The sequence below is a fragment of the Tribolium madens genome, unplaced genomic scaffold (genome assembly GCF_015345945.1).
Source record: "Tribolium madens isolate multiple individuals breed KSU strain unplaced genomic scaffold, Tmad_KSU_1.1 Scaffold_96;HRSCAF=242;Tcas5.2_LG5, whole genome shotgun sequence".
NCBI classification, from domain to species: Eukaryota; Metazoa; Arthropoda; class Insecta; order Coleoptera; family Tenebrionidae; genus Tribolium; species Tribolium madens.
The window spans coordinates 12,635,819-12,657,197 of record NW_025401068.1 but is presented as its reverse complement, the minus strand read 5'-3'; the positions used below and the strand labels follow the sequence as shown (position 1 = coordinate 12,657,197).

At 33.7% G+C, this 21,379-nt stretch overlaps 6 protein-coding genes across 13 annotated transcripts in view; 4 read left to right on the top strand and 2 right to left on the bottom strand.

Moving 5' to 3' along the window:
* LOC123013341 (DNA polymerase alpha catalytic subunit) overlaps nucleotides 1-1,555 on the top strand; it is a 9,676-nt gene extending 8,121 nt beyond the window's left edge. The window contains exons 7-8 of the mRNA XM_044411801.1: nucleotides 347-1,294; nucleotides 1,347-1,555. Of these exons, the coding sequence (XP_044267736.1) occupies nucleotides 347-1,294; nucleotides 1,347-1,555 (1,157 nt within the window). The remainder of the gene's footprint in view (nucleotides 1-346; nucleotides 1,295-1,346) is intronic.
* Nucleotides 1,556-3,062: 1,507 nt separating this feature from the next.
* On the top strand, nucleotides 3,063-8,363 carry LOC123012703 (DNA replication licensing factor Mcm7). Its single transcript, XM_044410783.1, has 5 exons — nucleotides 3,063-3,191; nucleotides 3,243-3,612; nucleotides 3,658-4,457; nucleotides 4,508-4,719; nucleotides 7,576-8,363. The coding sequence occupies exons 1-5, from the start codon at nucleotides 3,161-3,163 to the stop codon at nucleotides 8,320-8,322; spliced, it is 2,160 nt and encodes a 719-aa protein (XP_044266718.1). The 5' UTR covers nucleotides 3,063-3,160; the 3' UTR covers nucleotides 8,323-8,363.
* A 216-nt stretch (nucleotides 8,364-8,579) lies between these two features.
* On the top strand, nucleotides 8,580-9,065 carry LOC123013619 (UPF0184 protein AAEL002161). The gene is made up of 2 exons (XM_044412264.1): nucleotides 8,580-8,760; nucleotides 8,801-9,065. The coding sequence occupies exons 1-2, from the start codon at nucleotides 8,637-8,639 to the stop codon at nucleotides 8,980-8,982; spliced, it is 306 nt and encodes a 101-aa protein (XP_044268199.1). The 5' UTR covers nucleotides 8,580-8,636; the 3' UTR covers nucleotides 8,983-9,065.
* LOC123013618 (pyrimidine-specific ribonucleoside hydrolase RihA-like) lies at nucleotides 9,012-11,249 on the bottom strand. The gene is made up of 3 exons (XM_044412263.1): nucleotides 10,675-11,249; nucleotides 10,205-10,630; nucleotides 9,012-9,380 (listed from the first exon to the last, which is right to left on the bottom strand). Exons 1-3 carry the CDS (start codon nucleotides 10,870-10,872, stop codon nucleotides 9,075-9,077), a joined length of 930 nt encoding a protein of 309 aa, XP_044268198.1. The 5' UTR covers nucleotides 10,873-11,249; the 3' UTR covers nucleotides 9,012-9,074.
* On the top strand, nucleotides 10,094-18,711 carry LOC123013617 (kinesin-associated protein 3). Its single transcript, XM_044412262.1, has 12 exons — nucleotides 10,094-11,201; nucleotides 11,251-11,368; nucleotides 11,419-11,590; nucleotides 14,779-14,955; nucleotides 15,006-15,142; nucleotides 16,515-17,199; nucleotides 17,251-17,345; nucleotides 17,397-17,615; nucleotides 17,661-17,855; nucleotides 17,902-18,364; nucleotides 18,411-18,486; nucleotides 18,540-18,711. The coding sequence occupies exons 1-12, from the start codon at nucleotides 11,077-11,079 to the stop codon at nucleotides 18,571-18,573; spliced, it is 2,496 nt and encodes an 831-aa protein (XP_044268197.1). The 5' UTR covers nucleotides 10,094-11,076; the 3' UTR covers nucleotides 18,574-18,711.
* LOC123013616 (E3 ubiquitin-protein ligase UBR5) overlaps nucleotides 18,708-21,379 on the bottom strand; it is a 22,092-nt gene continuing 19,420 nt past the window's right edge. For all 8 annotated transcript variants that reach the window (XM_044412253.1, XM_044412254.1, XM_044412256.1 and 5 more), the window contains exons 24-25: nucleotides 19,468-19,846; nucleotides 18,708-19,410 (exon numbers count right to left, since the gene is read on the bottom strand). In XM_044412253.1, coding sequence (XP_044268188.1) covers nucleotides 19,198-19,410; nucleotides 19,468-19,846 — 592 coding nt within the window. In that variant the 3' untranslated portion in view covers nucleotides 18,708-19,197. The remainder of the gene's footprint in view (nucleotides 19,411-19,467; nucleotides 19,847-21,379) is intronic.

Below are 21,379 nucleotides of genomic sequence, written 5' to 3'. Positions count from 1 at the left end.
TATTATTTATAAAAGAAAACATTTTTTTTTTAAATTTTTTGATTCACATTAAAATAAAACATGAATCGAATTTTATTTATTATCATTATCCCATTATTGTCTCTGCTATTATTTCAAGTGAAGGTTTCACAGCTTTATCACTGATTTTATTTTTTTTATTTAGACTAGAAAAGAATTAGTTGAAGTTAAAAACCGGATGCAGAGATCAATAAATTATACCGACAAGTCGAGCTCGACATCGACGGAGTCTTCAAATATCTTCTTTTATTGAAGAAGAAGAAATACGCGGCTGTGACTCTAAGTAGGGGCAAAGATGGGGGCTTAAAGACCGATGTTGAGTACAAAGGTTTAGATATTGTCAGACGAGACTGGTCAAGACTTGCCGCCGAAGCCGGCAAATTCGTCCTCAATCAAATCCTAAGCGACGAAAGTATCGAAAATCGTTTTTTGAACATCCTAACACACTTGACGCAACTTCGGGCGGATTTACAGGACGGAAAAGTGCCACTTTCCCTGCTTGTTATCACGAAACAGTTGTCGAAGAACCCAGATCAGTATCCCGACGCCACCACTTTGCCCCACGTTCAAGTGGCGGTGAYATACAACAAACAGGGGGGGCACTACCGGAGTGGGGACACTGTCCCTTATTTAATCTGCGATGATGGTACGAAAAATCCCGCCACGCAACGTGCCTACCACATTGAGGAATTGAAAAATTCAGAAGAGTTGAAAATRGATGTTAATTATTATCTCGCTCACCAAATCCATCCAGTGGTGAGTCGGATTTGTGAACCAATTGAGGATTTGGATCTTGTTCAAATCTCCGATTGTCTTGGAGTCGATATCAGTAATGTGAAAAAACTGAAAGTTGATGATGATATTGGAGAGAACGTTGTTGATCCWCTAACTAAATTTCGCGACGTCGATAAGTTTATATTTAAATGTTTTAATTGTGGGGGCGAAAACAGCGTTGATGGGCCTTTTATCAACAATCTTCCAGTGTTACAAAAGTGTCAGAATTGTAAAGCAAGACCGGCCGATTACGTCTCCTACATCCAAAACCAAATGATTTCGACAATRAATTCCTACATCGAGAAATTTTATTTGAATAAAATGTATTGTGAAAATCCGTTGTGTCGCAAGGAAACTAAAAGAGTTTCGTTGGATTCTTCAGGAAGAGTTCCGTTTTGTAAAGCTTGTAATTCAGTTTTGGTCAAGGAATATTCTGGTTTAAGCCTATTCACGCAAATTACGTATTTCCAATACATTTTCGACTTGACTAAATTGAATAAAAGTGAGTTTAGTTAAAGGTGAGTTGAGTGTGAAATTGATTTTTGTGTTTTTAGTACCACTAATGGAGCTTCAAATCGAAAAAGCTTATAACGAAATCAAGGAAACTGTAGAAAAGCGTTTCGAATTTTGTGGCTTTTCGACTATTAAGTTGGAAAAATTGTTTTCTTCGGTCGAGCATAAGAAAAAGCAACTGGAGGGTGAAGACAACCCTGATTTTATGATGGAAGAAAGTTTGCTTAATCTCATGTTGGAAGAGGAGTAATATCTATTTAAATTATTGTATAGAATTATTGCGTTATTTATCTACTCGTGTTTAAGAAATAAATAAACCTTTTTATTGAATAAATTTAAAAATTTGAAACAATATTAATCAACCTGGAAAATTAATTTTATTTTTCAGCGGTTTCCATCACTGCAACTAGTGCTATAATATGAACAAAACATATAGTCATTAAGCTACATACTTATTATTGTAGTTTTTGGTGGTGATTAGAATTTTTTTAATAAACAAATTAACTTACCTTTAAACCTGCTTCCATTGCGTAAAAATGGCTTGTTCCTGTTTTTTTTTTCTTCTAGCAACAAAATAGGCTTCTTTGTAAGGTTTTTCGGGTGTTTTTAAGGTAATTATAAATAATAATACAATATTTAAATAATAAAGTAGATTTTTTTTAACATTATTTAAGGGAGTACTGTTTTTCTTCGTTTGGCTTTCAGTCGTCGTTTTTTAATTTTCGCTGGAAATACGTTGAAATTAATTGAACGTTTAAATTTTCTGGAGATCATCACAATTTCCTTGTTATTTACAACTCGAGGCTCTTCAAAAACTGTTTCCAAAGTCAAGTTCAGTTTTTTTTAATTGTTTATCAAGGTAATAATTTTTAATTTCCTCTGGGCTACTTTCATCACTTAATTTTAATGGTTTAGGTTTTAATGGGATAGGCTCTGGTACACAAGTCAATGGGATTTTATTTCGTTTTGACATTCGCAGGACTGGCTTCAGGCATCAAGTCTTCATTTTCTTCCATTATCATTATCCCATAAAAAAAACTATTATAAGTAAACTTGCAATCCATGAACACTTGTTTTTTTATATAAAATCTTTATTAATAGCATGCTTTTTTGTTTTTTTTTTCTTTATTTAGTTAATCGTAGCACGAGTTTCAGGAAAAAATTACAAGTAGATTCTACTATGTTTTCTATTTTTTCTTTTATAAATACTTGCATAAATTCTTAAAATAACATATTAAAAGTTTTCTAATTATCTTGTTATAATAAACAACAGGAAATTACTAAACTATAAATACCTAATGTATTCCATAGTAATATGCAATCTCTTAAATAAATGTGTTTTATACACGTATATCTGAGAAATAAATATTAGACAATCATTATTAATATTATTTATAAAAGAACATTTTTTATTAATAGAAAAAAAATAGTTGAAAAAGTTAAAAACCGGATACAGACTTTCCAAAGCATTGGCAAACTTCTCCAATTCTGATATTTTATAATGCATTAATTAATAATAATAAAATGCATTAGCTTACAGGAATCTGTAAAATGCTTTTTCGTTTGTTGTTTAACATTTAAAATTTCACTTTGCCTACATCTTTCAACAACAGAAATACAAATATAATTATCACTTTCTTTGTGTTTTTAATTTGTATTAATAATTTCTACCATAAATAATGATAAAAAAATATCAAATGCGTCGCCAATAAAACAGATCCAAAGTCCCTAACTCTCTAACTAGCTTATTTTCGCGCCAAAACTCGTGAGTGTTGTTTGTGAGAACACAGGTGGTGATAAATGTTGTAAAAACCTCTTTAATTCTTAATCTTTGCGTGAAGTTAAACTCAAAAACATGGATCGGCGTGATTACGACAAGGATAAAGGTGAGTTTAGTGTATAAATGTTGAATTTTCCCCTTAACGGTCATGTTTTAGAGAGCATCAGATCTTTCTTGTTGGAGTTTTGTGTTCAGGATGATTCCGGTCACAAAAACTTCAAATATTCAAACCAACTTACGAAATTGGCTCATCGCGAACAAGTAGCTCTTTACATCGAACTTGACGATTTATTTGCACACGATGAGGATTTGGCAAAAGCTGCAATAAACAACACTCGCCGATACACAACTTTATTCTCCGACATTGTTTTCGAACTGCTCCCGACGTTCGTAGAACGCGAGATTGTCTCAAAAGACGCCTTGGATGTCTACATTGAACATCGCTTAATGATGGAGCAACGTTTGAGACAACCAAATGAACAGAGAGATGCTCGAAATAAATTCCCACCGGAATTGTTACGCAGATAGTGAGTCTTGTGCACCAATGGGGCCCTCTTAACCTTCCTTTTTAGCGAAATCTACTTCAAGGACTTATCCGCGAATAAAACCGTCCCAATTCGCGAAGTGAAAGCCGAACACATCGGGAAATTGGTCACTGTGAGGGGCATAGTCACCCGGAGCACCGAAGTCAAGCCAATGATGACCGTAGCGACGTACACGTGCGACCAATGCGGGGCGGAGACCTACCAGCCGGTCCAGGGGCTCAGTTTCATGCCAGTTTTGATGTGTCCTAGTGAAGACTGCCGGGTGAATAAATCCGGGGGGCGCTTATACCTCCAAACTCGCGGCTCGAAATTCGTCAAGTTCCAAGAACTCAAAATACAAGAACACAGCGACCAAGTCCCAGTGGGGCACATCCCGAGAACTTTGACGATTTTCTGTCGTGGGGAAGTCACGAGATTGGCGCTCCCGGGGCACCACGTGGCCGTCACTGGGACTTTCCTCCCCTTGCTCAAGACCGGCTTCAAGCAGATCATGGGGGGGCTGCTCTCGGAGACTTATGTGGAAGCCCACCGAATTGCCTTAGTGAACAAAACCGAAGACGATGAAAGCTCATCTAAACCACTCACTCCTGAAGAATTGTCGGCTTTGACTGAAGATGATTTTTACACGAAATTGGCGATGTCTTTAGCACCGGAAATTTATGGTCATCTCGATGTGAAGAAAGCTTTGCTTCTTTTGCTAGTTGGGGGAGTGGACCGGAGACCCGACGGTATGAAAATCCGGGGGAATATCAATATTTGCTTGATGGGGGACCCCGGAGTCGCCAAATCGCAACTTTTGGGGTACATTGATCGATTAGCGCCACGAAGTGAGCTAAATTATTCGAGTTTGTTTGGTTTTTTACAGAATTTCTTTCAGGTCAGTATACCACCGGTCGAGGGTCGTCTGGAGTGGGGCTCACAGCGTCAGTCATGAAAGACCCCATGACGGGTGAGATGATGCTGGAAGGGGGCGCACTGGTCTTGGCCGATCAGGGGGTTTGTTGCATTGATGAGTTTGATAAAATGGCTGATGCGGATCGAACAGCAATTCACGAAGTTATGGAACAACAAACAATCAGCATTGCAAAGGTATTTTAAAATTTCATTAAAAATTTACTAAATTAATCCAATTTTTTTTGTCGAGTATATTTGGCACTTTTTAGGAATAGAAACAATTATTTTTGAAAACATTTGCTTAAACAGGCTAAAAAAATAACAAATTAGCACAAAACTGATATTATTTTAAGTTAAGAGACTCATTTATTTTGTATAATTTTGGTCTAAAAATTATTTGGTTGGTTGGTTTCACTCGACTTACTTGATTTTGCAAAAAAACGAAAAATTTGGACAAAAATGTTACTTTTTAAGACGTTTGTACACGAAAATCTTAGGCTTTTGTGAGATTTCGTTAAAAAGCCGAAAAAACGCTCCGTTAAGTCAAGAACTATTATTTTGCTTTTTTCAAAAATTTTTAGTACGTTTCTCAGTTAGAAACGAATTTTTTTACAATAATGCACTAAATTAAGGCAAAATAAGCCTATTTTTGCGGTTTTTGGGTATATTAAAGCATATTTTAGAAAATTGTTTATTAATTTTCTTTTTTTCAAGCAATTATGTTTTTAAATTAAATACTCTATTTTTTGTGAGATTACACTAGAACAGACTGAAAAATCCAAAAAATGGGATTATTTTTGCTTTTTTTAATGTATCAGTACGTTTTTCAAGTAGAATAATTTTTTCGCGAAATTTCATTAAAAATTTACTAAATTAATGCAAGATATTGTCATTTTTTGCTTTTTTCGAGTACATTTGGCACGTTTTAGAAATAAAAAAATACCACTATTTTTGAAAAAATTTGCTTAAACAGGCTAAAAAATCACCAAATTTGCACAAAATCGATATTATTTTAAGTGGTTTTAGTTTGGTTTTGTACTCGAGACTTATTCATTTTGTATAATCTTGGTCAAAAATTATTTTATTTGTTTCACCCGACTTAATTGATTTTTGAAAAAAAATTACCAAAAAGCCAAAAAACCACAAAATTTGGACGAAAATGTTATTTTTTAAGACGTTTGTTCACTACAATCTCAGACTTTTGTGAGATTTTGTTAAAACAAGCCGAAAAAACGCCAAGTTAAGTCAAAAATTAGATTGTTCTTGCCTTTTTCGGTTTTAGTACGTTTTTTGTGAGATTACTCTACAACAGACCGAAAAATTTCGAAAATAGCATTATTTTTCTTTTTTAAAGTGAGTGTTAGTAAGTTTTTAGCCAAAAACGGAATTTTTCACAAAATTTTATTGAAAATTAATTAAGTGAATCCAAAATAATGCTATTCTTCTTTCGAATACATTTAGCACGTTTTAGAAACAAAAATAATTATTTTTGAAAAAATTTGCCTTTACATGCTGAAAAGTTACCAAATTAGGTACTATTTTAGATTGTTTAACTCAATTGAGTTCATTTTAGAATTAGTCTCATTTATTTTTAAAATTCTTATGAAAGTCTTCTACGTTATGTTTGTTTTTTCGAAAAATTTCTTTAATAATGCCAAAAATTCACTAAATGAAGTCAGGAATAGTGTTGTATTTAAGCTCATTTTTGCAAGTTTTTAATATAATAAGCCAAAAAATCACCAAGTTAATTCAAAAATTATACGTGGACGCAAACTGCAGCTAAAGCGAAATTTAATTAGTGCAAATTTGATTTTTGCCAAAGAAAGTCGAAAATTTTTCATTTTTTTTAGAAAATGTGTTGCCTTGAAATTAGTATCAACTATAGCGTGTTCCAACAAGTTATAACACGAAATGATTCATTTTTGGGACACGCTGTATAGTTGAAAATAATTTCTTAAAATTTCAATATTTAAAGATAAATAATGGACTTTACCACCTCGCTGGAACACCCTGTATTTGTATCAAAAATTCGAATTCGCTTCCTGTTTTAGAAGAATTCCCGTAATAATGACTGGAAACTAGTTATTTTTTCTAATTTGCGTTTATAATATGTTTATAAACGTCTCTTAGTAGTAACACTAATAACTAATAATTTATAAATTTTATTTTTAATGACAGACGGCAGAAATGATTAAAAAAATCAGGTGGGCGCCAAGTGTTACCAACCGATACCAACTAACACAAAATTCTCTAGACGACAAAAATATACCGGGTGTCCCAAGCTTGGATGTAGGAAATTAACATGGAAAATTTGTTTTTATTTTTTTCCGGCTGCAGGAGTAACAAAAATCAAAATCTGATTAATGAAACTCGTAGTGCTCGAAAAGGGCTATCTTATCGACATTTTTGTCAATTTTTTAATTAACTCCATTTGGGCAAAAAGGGCCCTCGAAAAATCGAAATTTGAATTTGCCGGGTTAACGTTACTAAGTAACGAACTATCAAGTGATTGTTGCCAACAGAGAATTTGTCAGCTACAAGCTCTTGCGTTGATTGTGTTTTCTGAATGTTTTTGGAAAATAAATGTTAATTTTCCAATAATGCTTGAAAAGCATTTTCATTCAATTATTGATGTGTTTTATTGGAAAATTAACATTTATTTTCCAGAAACATTCAAATCCTTTGTTGGCAACAATGACTGGATAGTTCGTTTCTTAGCAACGCTAACCCGGTAAATTCAAATTTCGATTTTTTGAGGGTCGTTTTCGCCCAAATGGAGTTAATTGGAGAATCCACAAAAATGTCGATAAGATAGCCCTTTTCGAGCACTACAAGGTTCATTAATCAGATTTTAATTTCTGTTACTCCTGCAGCCGGAAAAAAATAAAAACTAATTTCCCATGTTAATTTGCTATATCCAAACCTGCCTGGGACAGCCGGTATTTTTTTTTTAATTAAAAAAAGAAAAAAGCACTCATCCCATAGAAAACCCTTATAAAACTTGTTCTTTAATATACTATTGGGAAATTTGCAAATAATTGTTATTTCCAGGCGGGGATTATGACTTGTTTGAACGCAAGAGTCTCGATTTTGGCGGCGGCGAATCCCGCCTATGGCCGATACAATCCCAAGCGTACAATCGAACAAAACATCCAATTACCGGCCGCTCTTTTATCCCGTTTTGATCTGTTGTGGTTGATTCAGGACAAAGCTGACCGTGATAATGACTTAAAACTCGCCAAACACATCACATATGTCCACCAGCATTGCAAACAGCCCCCCACACAAGTCAAAGCCCTCGATATGGCCGTCATGCGGAAATACATCGCGCTATGTAAGTTGAAAGAACCGGTGATTCCCGAAGACCTCACCGATTACATTGTCAATGCCTATGTGGAATTGAGGAATGTCGCGAGAAATTCCAGAGACATGACTTTTACTTCAGCTAGGAATTTGTTAGGGATTTTGAGACTCTCCACCGCTTTAGCCAGACTAAGATTGGCCAATGTTGTGGAAAAAGACGATGTTAATGAAGCCATCAGACTGATGGAAATGAGCAAAGACTCTCTCAACCAGACTTTTGAGAAAGGGGCGAGACCACCCAATGTTAATGACCAAATCTTTGCCATCATTAGGGACCTGGCAGGAGATGAGAAAACGGTTAAACTAACAGACGTTATGAACAAATGCGCCAGTAAAGGACACAACCCTGAGCAAGTCGATTCCTGCATTGAGGAATATGAAGAGCTCAATGTGTGGCAAGTGAACCAGACTCGCACGAAAATCACATTTATTTAAGTTTTTTTGTATTTTTGTGTTCAATAAAGAATTGATACTGATATTTACTATTGATTATGCAACCAGTTATACATCACTTTGCAATATGAAAAATTACATGATTCAGTAACAAATAATCGGACTTTCACTAGATTTATTTAAGTTGCAACTCACTAATTTCCGTGATTTGTACCTTTTTATTCAATAAATCACTAGTCAAATACTTCTTTTATTAAATGAATAATGTTGCTTATGCAACTAGTTATACACCAGTGACGTTATTTTCATCTGTCAAAATTGTCATATGATTCAATAACAAACAAAAATCGCATAAAATGGGCGAAAAAGCACACCTGCCGCAGGAAAACGGCCTTTCTAAAACCAGTCCTGAGTCTCAGGATCAAGAAACGCATTCGGAGGATGAAGCTGGGGACGATTTGGATGACATGTCACCTGAAGGTAAGATGAAGTAAAATGGGGGCTCACCCAGTCTTGTCAGAATTTCAGATGCTGGATAGTCAACTAGACGCGTTAAATTCAGCGTTGGACAACATCGAGCAAAAGAATGACGACATTCACGCCCAACTTCTACTGCTGTTGCAATCAAACCGCGAAATCAGACAACAAATTCAAGAATCGAGTGCTGAGGGCGAACAAGAAGCCGACACTCAAAACCAATGAGTATTAACATTCCGGGAAGTTTTCTTAGTTGTTTTGTTAAGGGTTACGTATGTTTTATTTGAATAAAAGTCTAGTTTAGCGTTTATTTTTTGTTACAAATCGTTGAGTATTTGTTTGAATGCTTCAGTGTCGATCTCTTCGATGATCGTAACGTTTTCTTTTTTGGTTTTTAAATGGTCGAGGACGATCTGCCCTCGTGTTTGAGCCCCGTGAAGCTCAACACTTGCATAATGTTGACTTTTTTTCGTGATTATTTCAGGTTTGAGGAAAGCAGCGGCGAGAAAAGCGTCGCAAGGTAGCCAAATTTTCTCGTCTTTTTTGTAGATACTCCTCTCGGCTTGGTTTAATAGTTGAATAGCCGGGTTTGTTTTCGCACCAAAAACATTAAAACGCCAATCCTGAAGAAGAAAAAATCAATCATCACTTAAAGTCTGTTTTTTTTTTTAAATGGAAATGCCAAACAGTCTTAACGTTGGCATTACTAGTAAACTCATTAATGGTTATTTTGAATAAAGGAAGTTGGCAGTTCCGGTTTTTAGAATTAATTTGAAAACAATGTCATTACACGTCAACATAAAAAATCGTCTAAGAAAATTTAGAGACGAAACACCAAAAAAGATACAAATTCGGTACACTACCAGTTTTTCGAAATTTGGAAACGAATAGTTCGCAAGCAGGAAGTTAGAAAAAGGGCCCGTTAAAATGTAGACGCAATTTGTAATGCAGTTTTGCTAAATTTTCTTAATTTTTAGCAAGAAATCGACAAGAATACAAAATAAACATGAATGAGAAAGAACCTCGGAAAGAACGCAATTAAATTAGTGTCTTGTGCATCGTTTTTTGAGGAATGAGTTGAAAAAGTAATAATTTTCAAACTAAAGCTGAAGAAGAATTTATAAAATGCATCAACTTTGAGCTCATTTCAATAAATTACACGAAATTTATTGCCAATCATCATAATACCTACTTGTATCTTTTGCTAAATAACTTTTTTCTGTATATACATCCTTTTTCTTCAAAGTTTTTGTAGCAAGAATCTCATTTTTGTCCATAACATTGTACTTACTTGCGGTGTGTTTCTGTCAAAACTATTAGCACTGAATTCTGTATTTAGACCTTAGGTAAATATTTGTGGCTATGGAGACAAGTGCTACCAATTTTTTCACCAAAATTTTGACTTGATAATTTCCATTTAAAAAAAACACAAAACTGAAAAACGTACAAATGTGATTTTTGGGTAGAGACAAGTCTCCCATGTGAGGATAAAAATCGGTTTTTTGATCGTGTCGAGGACGATAAACGCTGCTTCTGGGTCTATGTAGAAATTGTATTCTGCTGTGGGGGTGATGTTTCCAACGGCGGTATAATTACCCCCCATAATCCACAAATCTTTAATAGAATCAGCAAAACTCCCATAAAGACGCAACGCCAGGGCTAGATTAGTCAATGGGGCGACACAAATGAGACTAATTTCTCCAGGATCACCAAGAATGATATTTGCAATTAGTGAAGCTGCTGGCTCCTGCACCGTTTCCATATTTGGTAGCCCCTTTGGCATAAAATCCCCAAAACCGTCCTTGCCGTGGAAAAGTTTGATTGGGTGCGTGGGTGGTATAAATTGTTTGGCAGCCCCTTTGAACACCGGGATCTAAAATTAGTCATTTAACCGGTCCTTCTAATAACTCAACTTACATCAGTCCTTTTAACAGTCTCGAGGAGCCTCATCACATTAATGCAAACATTATCCACTGTTGTGTTCCCCATGGAACACACAATGGCTTCAATTTTAATTTCTCGATTTTTCTCGGCATTTAGCAGGATTAAAAGTGCGAGGAAATCGTCGGTGCCGACGTCCACGTCGACAATAACTCTTCTCTTACCGTCCGCCATTGATAACAATAAAACTTATCAAAGTAATTTATCAGCGTTTTTATCTAATCAATTTGAATAATTCGCGCCGGTTTCTTCGCGTCGTGATTGGTCGGTTTGAGTATTGATTAGTCGGCAAAGACGGGTGCGCGCGGTATCAACCAACTCAAATGTAATGTCAACAATAAAACTGTTCGAAATGCACAAATTTAGCTTAATTGTTTAATGTTAATTCTTGTCGATGTTATATCGGTTTTAGTGGTCATATTTGTGATATTTGCGTACTTTGTTTACACCGCCTGTCGCACCTTTTACGGAATGGAGCCAGACGAGGCTAAATACATGCGGACGTGAGTAATTCTCATTTATAAATTCTTAATCGGATTTGAAACGTTGCAGGGAGAGAAAACCCGGGACTTTGGACGTGCATCCCACTCTGAATGCCATTGTTTTGAATTACGAAATCGATGTCCAGATTTTGGGGGCGAAAGAAAACGTCATTTATGGGGAGAAAAAGGTGGGTTTAATCGGCCCTCAAGTGCGAAAAATGACGAAATTTCGTTACAGAACTTGAAAAAAATCATAGAACTCCCGATGTTAAACAGCAGGACTGATTGCTACGCCTTAGCCAAAGAAGTTGTCTACCAATGCGACTTGATTCATCATTCACGCATCTCGGAAGTCGAGCAAACCATTTACTACTTAAAGAAACGAAAATTAAGCCATGGAAGTGTTAAAGGTATCATACTTTTTTTTAGAAATGTTATTTATAATACCAACATTATGAGTATTTCTAGTCGCTTCACTTCAGTAAATCTCAATTTCTACAATGAAAGTTGACGAAATATGCAATGAATAATGCAAAAATTACATTTTTGCGCTTTCTGAAACAATTAACTTGACCGGAAACTGCGAGTTTAAATGCCTCGTTATTTAATCGCTTTTCTAACGTTAGTCATGAAGCGGCCTTGTGCTTAATTTCGGAATTAAATAAGACTCTCACTTGGACCATACCGCCAAACAATTTTTTTTTATTTCGTTCTGTTGTGATTCAGACTATTGTTATTAAAGATGCATGCGTTCAAGGTTGTGCAAAAAAATTCGCAAAGTAACACTCTCGGAATAATTCGATTTTTTGCGATTATAGAATTGGCGTAGGTGTGGAAATAACTAAAAACATGGCCAAATAATCGATTGTTTGCCACAATATTTGACCTCGGCTGTAAAAATTGTTTCTTGTATAAAATGTCTTTTTCGGACTTATTAAAATAGTGCCCAAAATAGTTATTTCGGGTACTGTAGTAGCACCGTTGTCACATTTGATTATAAAATAATCAATCACGGTTAAAGTCTGATTTAAGATATACAAAAACAAAATTAAAAACAAATCGAAAATAAAATTTCACCAAAATCTTCAAAATTAATGCCAAAATTACTGTCATCATGACTTTCTTTTCAAATTATACCTTTCTTGAACATTTTACTGTCTGCACAACTGTCAGAATGGAAAAATTAAAAATTTATGAAAGAGTAATTCCAAGCCAAAACGACCACTTTTAAAACTCATTGTTTCTGATTTTCGTAAATTTGAGATATGTTGTAGAACGTGTAAAAATAAGTGACACGTATTCCACCGTTTTTTATTTTTTCAATGTATGTTGAAAAAACAGGGAAGTACAAAAATTAAGTACCTCGTAACAAAAAGAATTTTTGTCTAAAGAATAAATCAACATACTGAAACGATTTTTTTTAATAATAGATATAAATAGGTCCATTACGGACGTGATAATACATGTATTCTAAAAATTTGTTATTAACAAATAATTTAAAAATATATTGTTTAAACAAAAAAATAACAATTACGCAGGTTTTTAAAATTCTCAAAAAAATTATGTGAAAATTTTCATATTTTTACTATGTCTTCACATAAGTTTCTAGACGGACGTTTTAAAAATGGCTGAAAAACAAATTTTTTTTTGATCCCCTAAGATCGCCTGAAAGTAACGTTTCCATGAAAATTAAATAGAAAAATCACCAATTACCGTCACTAATAAACTGTTGTATAGAAAACACATAATTTCCAATAACTTATTAACATTTATTTTTCAAAAAATATCAATAATAAATACAAAATCCTCGATTGAGGAAGAGTACTCTCTATATTTTTTTAATTCTATTTTCTGATATAGAATAAAAGTATGTAGATTTCGCATACTTTTTATGAGCTTCGCTTGACTAAAACGATCATTTAAAAAATCGCAGTCTTTCAACTTGTCAATTTGATATACAGGGTGTGTCAAAAGTCCCGGACCAACGTGACATGCCGTGTAAGGTAAGGGTAAGATACCAGGAGGATGGAAAAAATGGAAAAAAAAAATTATCTATAAAAATTTCGAAGTTATGAGTGTTTAAATTTTGCACTTTGGCTCTATTTGTTTCTGTTGGAAAAATAATTTTCCATTTTTTTTTGCTATTAGAAGAGGAAATAAGGAAGCTGTATCTTAAATTGTAACTTTATTCACTGTTATTTGTGGCTTTTATTGGCAAAATTATTGTACCTTTATTAAATAATTATAAAAATAAAACATATACAAGATCATCAATATTATTAAATAGACATAAAAAATGTCAACTTTCAAAAAATTAACGTAATTTTTTTTTGACAGATTGAGTTTTTTTAACATTTTTTTTTTCATGTTCCTGATATCTTACCTTACATGCCATGTCACGTTGGTCCGGGAATTTTGACACATCCTGTATAGCAAAATGTAATATGTGAAATATTTGTGAAATATTTACTCTACCGAAGAATTTGTTTTTATTATTGATATTTTTTGAAAAATAAATGGTTATAAGTTATTGGAAATTATGTGTTTTCTTTAGAACAGTTTATTAGTGACATAATTGGTAATTTTTCTATTTAATTTCCAAGGAAACGCTACTTTCAGGCGATCTTAGGCGATCATACACTATGCAACGCTCTCAAAAAAAATTTTTTTTCAGCCATTTTAAAACGTCCGTCTTGAAACTTATGTGAAGACATAGTAAAAATGTGAGAGTTTTTACATAAATTTTTTGAGAATTTTAAAAACCTGCGTAATTGTTATTTTTTTTTTGTTTAAACAATATATTTTTAAATTATTTGTTAATAACAATTTTTTTGAATACATGTATTATCACGTCCGTAATGTACCTATTTATTAAAAAAAATCTTTTCAATATGTTCATTTGTTCTTTAGATAAAATTTCTTTTTGCTCCGAGATTCTTAATTTTGTACATCCCTCTGTGTTTTCATCATACATTGAAAAAATAAAAAACGGTGAAATACGTGTCACTTATTTTTACACGTTCTATAAAATATCTCAAATTTAGGAAAATCAGAAAAAAATGAGTTTTAAAAGTGATCGTTTTGGCATGGAATTGCTCAATCAATCAATTAATTAATTAATTAATTAATTAAAGCCTTGAAGACATATTTCATTGGTAACTAAGAAAACCGAATGGGCGGGGCAGATAAAAAGTAATTTGTGCTTTAGTACAGGGTGTCCCAAGTTTTAGGGCGGGCGCAAAAATAAATATTTCTAAGTAGAAATATTTTAATCAATTATTAAAAAATTTTTTTTGCTAGTTCATACGATAGAGGATGCTTTAGTATTATTCAAAATTTTGAGCGTATGTCAGTGAGACGCTAAAAATCAAATTTGGAAAAAAAATAAGTAGAAAATATTCCAGTTAATTGATTTTTTTTGCGCCGGCCCTAAAACTTAGGACACCCTGTATAGTAGCCAAAATACAAGTTTTTGTTCTCATCTGTATCCGCAAAAACTGTATTTTAAGTAGTTGTAACAAAAATAACTATTTTGGTTTTATCTTGATTTAAATACTTTTCCATCTGGAGCATTCCCCTAAACTAAACTGATTTCCAGACAATAACAGTTCCCATGATCTCAAACAAATAATCAACGCCGACGAACCGAATTACAACAATTTATCCGATTACATTGAACTGCTCTACGAGGGAATGTCTGAAAAAATTAAAGGAGCTCACTTGATCCAACTTTTGGCTCGTGATCCGGAAAATTTGGACGCATTATCGAAAAATGGTATAAAACACACTCCATTTCGAATAAAAATGACAATGTTTTGTTTGTAGAAACCGTAATAAGCGCTTTAGCGCGCGTTTTACGTGAGGATTGGAAACGAAGTATTGTTTTAAGCACACATCTGGTGTTTACCTTTTTCTGTTTCTCGATGTACTCACGTTTCCACGAGGTGATACTCAAGTGTAAGGTGAGCAAAGTAATAAAACTCGGATTTTTATGTCAAGTACTTGGCTAAATGTTTGAACAGGTGTGTGAAATTATGCAACAATAGAAAGTTGCGTCTTTATTTGGCCTTGATTTTTTCTAAATAATTAGGAGAGAGTTACGGACGCCATATACAGGCTGTATCATGAAAAACGCCCCAAGCCATAACTCCATTATTTTTAAAGTTATGACAATACTTCTTAGAACAAAGTTGAACATTTTTTGTCTTCTCTCGTTTGGGATAGATGCTAAATTAATGCTGTTTTCTGTTTCACCGGAAATCACATCAACTTTATTTTTTTTAATGGAACACCTTGTATATTTTACCACTTTTGAATTCTTTGTTTAATTGTTTTTTAACAAGTTTTAGTACCATATGCCTAAAACTAACCGTTCGTGAGGTATTCACCAAATAATGTATTTATTAAAGTAGGCAGTGGAAAACAATAATATCAAGTAATGTTGACAAATATTATTCCTTTGCATTTTCTCTTACTGTTTTTATACTTTTTAATGTTAATCATGGATGATAATGTGTTAACAGACATATTTTGAATAAAATAAAAATTGTGGGAGAGCACTACGCTTTTACACTGGGTGATTTCTGATGAGAGACGTTCCAAATCGCCGAAAATTTAAGCGACTTAAAGAAAATTTGATGATGTTTTGGGCTTTTAGAAAACCCAAATTAAAACATCTCCAATTTCAAAGAGATACAGAATTAGATAGGTATTGAAGAAAATGCAAGAACATAAATTCAAGAAATTGCAAGTAACGTTGGCTTATCGCACGCAACTGTTCAAATTTGGGTTTTCTAAAAACCCCAAACATCCTCAAATTTTCTTCAGGTCGATGAATTGGAACTTCTCTTATTGGAAACCGCCCAGTGTAAAGGTGTTGTGGTCTCCAACTATTTTTATTGCTTTCAAAATATTCTTGAATCATGTCTGTTAACACATTATCACCAGAACACCAAAAAGTATAAAAATAATAAGAGAAAATGCAAAGTAATAATATTTGTCAACATTACTTAATATTATTGTTTTCCACTGCCTACTTTAATGAATTTTTAAATGACTCATATCTCACGAACGGTTGCTTTTAGGCACATGGTACTAAAACTTGTTAAAAGACAATTAAACAAAGAATCCAAAAGTAGTAAAACACACAGGGTGTTCCATTAAAAAAAAAGTTGATGTCATTTTCGGTGAAACAGAAACAGGGCGTTTTTCATAATACAGCCTGTATGTACAGGATGATTCACAAAGTATATTAGAAATTTCAGTACCTACTATACTTTGTGAATCACGTATCCATAGTAACGCAAATATTCATCGTATTTGATTGGTTGATAGGTGGGTTCGATCTGTATGGATGTCATCGATTACGAGTTGCGAAGATACGACAAGTGGAAGGCGGATTTGGAGGGCGTCGAGGCGCCGGACGACGTCCCAATCGTCCGGAAACCGTGTCCGAGTAGCGCGAGCATGTCGGAAATTCCCCGGAGTCGTATTCCGGAGCCGGTTCGTCCCCGCTCCGGGAATTTCTCCGAGACAAACATGAAAGCCGTGATGGAGGGTAGCGTTTATGACGATTTGACAAATTCCACGGAAAATATCGACGATAAGAAATTGAGCGAAGCGGAAAAGGCGAAACGCTTTCGAACTTTGGTGAAGAAACAAGAGCATCTTCTTCGAGTTGCGTTTTATCTTTTGCTAAATATCGCCGAAGATGAAAGTATTGAAGAGAAAATGACCAAGAGGAATATTGTGGGGTTGTTGGTCAAGGCTTTGGAGAGGGAGAATGAGGAATTGCTGGTTTTGGTGGTGACGTTTTTGAAAAAATTGTCGATTATGCAATGTAATAAGGATGTAATGGCCGGGATGAATATCGTGGAGAAGTTACCGAAATTGTTGGACTCAAACAGTCCAGATTTGGTGCATTTGACGTTAAAATTGTTATTTAATTTGTCGTTTGATTCAAAACTGAGGTACAAAATCGTCAAAATTGGACTCTTACCGAAGTTTATAAGTTTATTAAGTGAGTTGTTGGGTAGTAGAGTTGCATTGTAATTTCTTGACGTATTTTAAGGCGATGATCGTCATCAAGAGATTGTTTTAAAATTACTCTACCATTTGAGTTATGACGATGACGTCAAAACACAATTTGCTGAATGTGTGGGTTTGGTAACACTGTTACTTTAAAAATAGTATTTTTTGTAATTGAATTGTTTCAAGATAACTGACATGCTTTTACTTAATATTGGAAATGAGGGTGACGAAGTTATGGTCGCACTTTGTATTAATTTGGCGACAGATCCGACAAATGCTCAACAGATGATGAAAAAAAATCGCGTCCAATCACTAATGATGAGGGCTTTTAATTATCAAGATAACATGTTGATGAAAATGTTGAGAAATTTATCAGAGCATAAATCATCGAAAGTTAATTTCGTTGTATGTAACACCGTGTAAAAATGCACGATTTAAATATTTTTTTAGGAATTTGTAGGTGACATTGCAAAGGCTGTAGTCGAATCAAAAGAAGACGATTTCGTAGTCGAATGTGTCGGGATTTTAAGCAATCTTAGTTTACCCGAGTTGGACTGGGCAGAAATATTCAAACATTTCGATATGTTAAAATGGATTGAAAAAGTGATTCGTAACAATAACACCGACCCCGAGTTGGTCTTACAAGTAGTAACAACAAAATTAAAAATTTTCAAATAATATTTTTGGATAGGTCGTAGTTTTATTAGGTACGGCAGCCGCTGACGAAGGTTGTGCGAAACTCCTCTGCGACTCGAACATAATTTCGGCTTTGATCGAGCTCCTGAAGACGCATCAAGAAGACGACGAAATCGTTCTCCAAATTATTTTTGTTTTTTTCGCGACCATTTCTCACGGGACAAATATCGATTATCTAGCGGAAAAAACTGAAGCTCCGGCCTATTTGATCGATTTGCTCCAAGACAATAACAAGTCCATAAGAAAACTGTGTAATACTTGTCTTAATATAATCGCCGAGTATAGTAAAACTTGGGCGGAGAGGATTAAAATTGAGAAATTTAGACACCATAATGCGCAGTGGTTGCAAATGGTCGATTCGCAGCAATTGGGGCCGGAGGATGATGACGAGGAAGATGTCTTGCCGCCGTATTTAAATACGGAATTTTTGGGAACGGCTGTGGTTCCGCCTTTGTCAGGTTGGTGAAAATTTCGAGTATTTGAAGTGGTAATTCTTGTCCGTAGATTTAAATGAAACTGCACAAGAATCGGAGTTTATCTCACAAAAAGATATCGATTTTGACTATTTTGATAGACCAGAGTAAGTTGGGTAAGATTTAAAGAGTGAGTTTCATGATGTTAATTTTTTTGCAGGGTCATTCCGGATTTTGAAATTGAAGCGATTTAATTGTTTTATTTGCTTGAGCACAAGTGATATTCAGCTTCTAGTCATATTTTTTCTTGTTAATTTCTTATAATTGATAGTACTTCCAAGTCGTTACTTAATTTGTTTAATTTTTTATTTGAATAAAACCACGTTCGTATACATAACTGCTTTTATTTCAATACTAATACAGAAGCCATCCGAAATTATGAAATTAAAAAAACCGTATGACGAGACACTTTATTAATAAACATAACTAAGTTTACGAACTTAAAATTTGATATAAATAAGAAATTCTTAAAAACTATTATCTACAATAATACTAATAACATGTATGCACCCGAACAGGATTGGCACAACAAATAAAAGGTGCAAAAGTTAAAAGTAACCCAAGCAAGAAGACTAGTGATTTACCGAAAGAAAAGAAAAATCTTTGAGCATGAAAAAAGTGTGAATTTTTTTAAGACATACATACTTCGTGTCCATGAAACATGAAAATGAGATTATATACAAGATTATCACTTTAGCTTATTCAAAATAAGTTATAAATCATCACAATATTCATGACAAAAATATAAACAACTTATAAAAACAATTTTATTAAACTGAAATTCGTACTAAATATTAAACGAAACAATCAACCCATGATCACACAAAACCGAAATTCTTTGTTTTGATGGCAAGTAATAATTTCTGTCTAAGAACTGCGCGACTACTATAAAGGGGAATATATAAACGTGATATACAAGTATTTGCTGTTGGTAAATGTGCGTCATCTGCTGGTCTTATCGTCACCGAAGGCATAGGCTGAAAACCGTCCTCGCTTGCCGGAAGTGCCGGAGAACCCGTCCAGAAATAAACCTAAACGAAATCATCAGCAAACCGCCCGGACGGACCGCAGACTAAACAACAACTTACCAAATCTTGTCTTTCCAAGTGCGTCATTTTTTCAACAATTGACCAAAGCCAACGTTTGAATTTTACTAAACGTTCACTGTTTTCCCCAGACTCATCATTGAACGACGTATACGATATTAAAACTGCTACATTGATGTCTCCCACACCGTTCAACAAAAGACGAAGATCTTCAGCTGTCAAACTATCCAAAGAACCTTCAGGCAAAACATCAAGAACTCCAGTACGGATACTTTCAATCGCTTTTTCTTGCACTTTAATCATTCGATATTTGGCGTATTTCCGGACGTAGTCGTAGACGTTGCTCGAGCTCACTTCAATGTCTTTACCATTTGGCATTAATTCAACAGTACCGCCACCTTCCTCCGGACTTAAATCAATCCTAAAATGTGATTGGGGATTTTAGGATATAAAATGTACAGCGTGCTGCATTTTGGATGTCCGAATAGGGAATCTCCGAAACTAAGAGGTTTAGCCAAAAACGAGTAATACATTCTGGGGCTCATTTTTTGAGAAAATAATATTGGTTAAAACCGCATCCCGCTATCGTCTTTTGTTTTCGACTTATAGACAAAAATTGACATTTTAGCGAAATCTAAAAAATTCATATCTTCGTTATTGTAGAAGACACAGATTTGAAATAAAGACATTATACAGGCACTTTTTTACGTAGAATTTAATAATGTAGTTAACAATTTTTTTCAGTTGTTTGTTTAGCCGTAATAAAATAAACTTGTATTTTTTTAAATGGGCATCATAGATGGCTATGTCATTTTTAAACAGCTTGTTTTTTTCTTATCTAAAAAATATATAAAATATATAACAAATTATTATAATACATTTTTAGCAAAAAATTATCTTTGATTTTTGTTCGCAGTTGGCCATGAAAAAATGTTGCATCTTCAACTAAAAGGATTTAAACTATATTATATTCAACCAGTGTCACTAATGAAAGAGTTTTCTAAGTACTAAGTAATGAAAAAAATGCAAAATAAATTGTAAATCAACTTATTGGCGACTAATAACATTTCTTTGTTTTTAAACAAGCTATCATTACCATTGTAATTTCTAGTGATACATAGTGTTGTAAAAAAAAGCCGCTTTAATTCTTCAATAAAATATATTTTATATGACACAAAAATGACGATATGGCTATTCAAATACCCAAATTCCGTCTATGTGAAACGTTATTCTACCTCCATTAGATCATCAAAAAAAATGTTTTTTGTAATTGTGTTGACTATTGACACATTTGTTTTTCCTATTTTTTGATTTTTTAAAAATATGTAATAATTTTGTTCTGGGGCGCTCGGATATTTGTTCAATGCTTCTACCGTATCGTATTTTTTAAATCTTTATAATTTTATCTATTTTTCTATCTATTTTACAGTTCACAAAACTCTTATTGATTATTATTTACACATTTGGAGTGAAATAGTTTTTCCATGGTCAACAATTATCACAAAAAATATGTATTTCACTTTTTAAGTATAGTTATAAAAAAATATTTTGTTACAAATATATATTTTTTAGATCAGAAAAAAAAATTGCCATAGCCGCCTATGATTTCCTTTTAAAAAAATACAAGTTTATCTTATTACGGCTAAACTAATAACTGAAAAAAATTGTTAACTACATTATTAAATTCCTCGTTGAAAAGTGCCTATATAATGCCTTTGTTTCCAATCTGTATCTTCTATAATAACAAAGATATAATTTTTTTTAGATTTCGCCAAAATGTCAACTTTTGTCTGTAAGTCGAAAACAAAAGACGATAGCGCGATGCGGTTTTAACCAATATTATTTTCTGAAAAAATGAGCCCCAGAATGTATAACTCGTTTTTGGTTAAACCTCTTAGTTTCGGAGATTCCCTATTCGGACATCCAAAATGCAGCACCCTGTATAAATCACAAA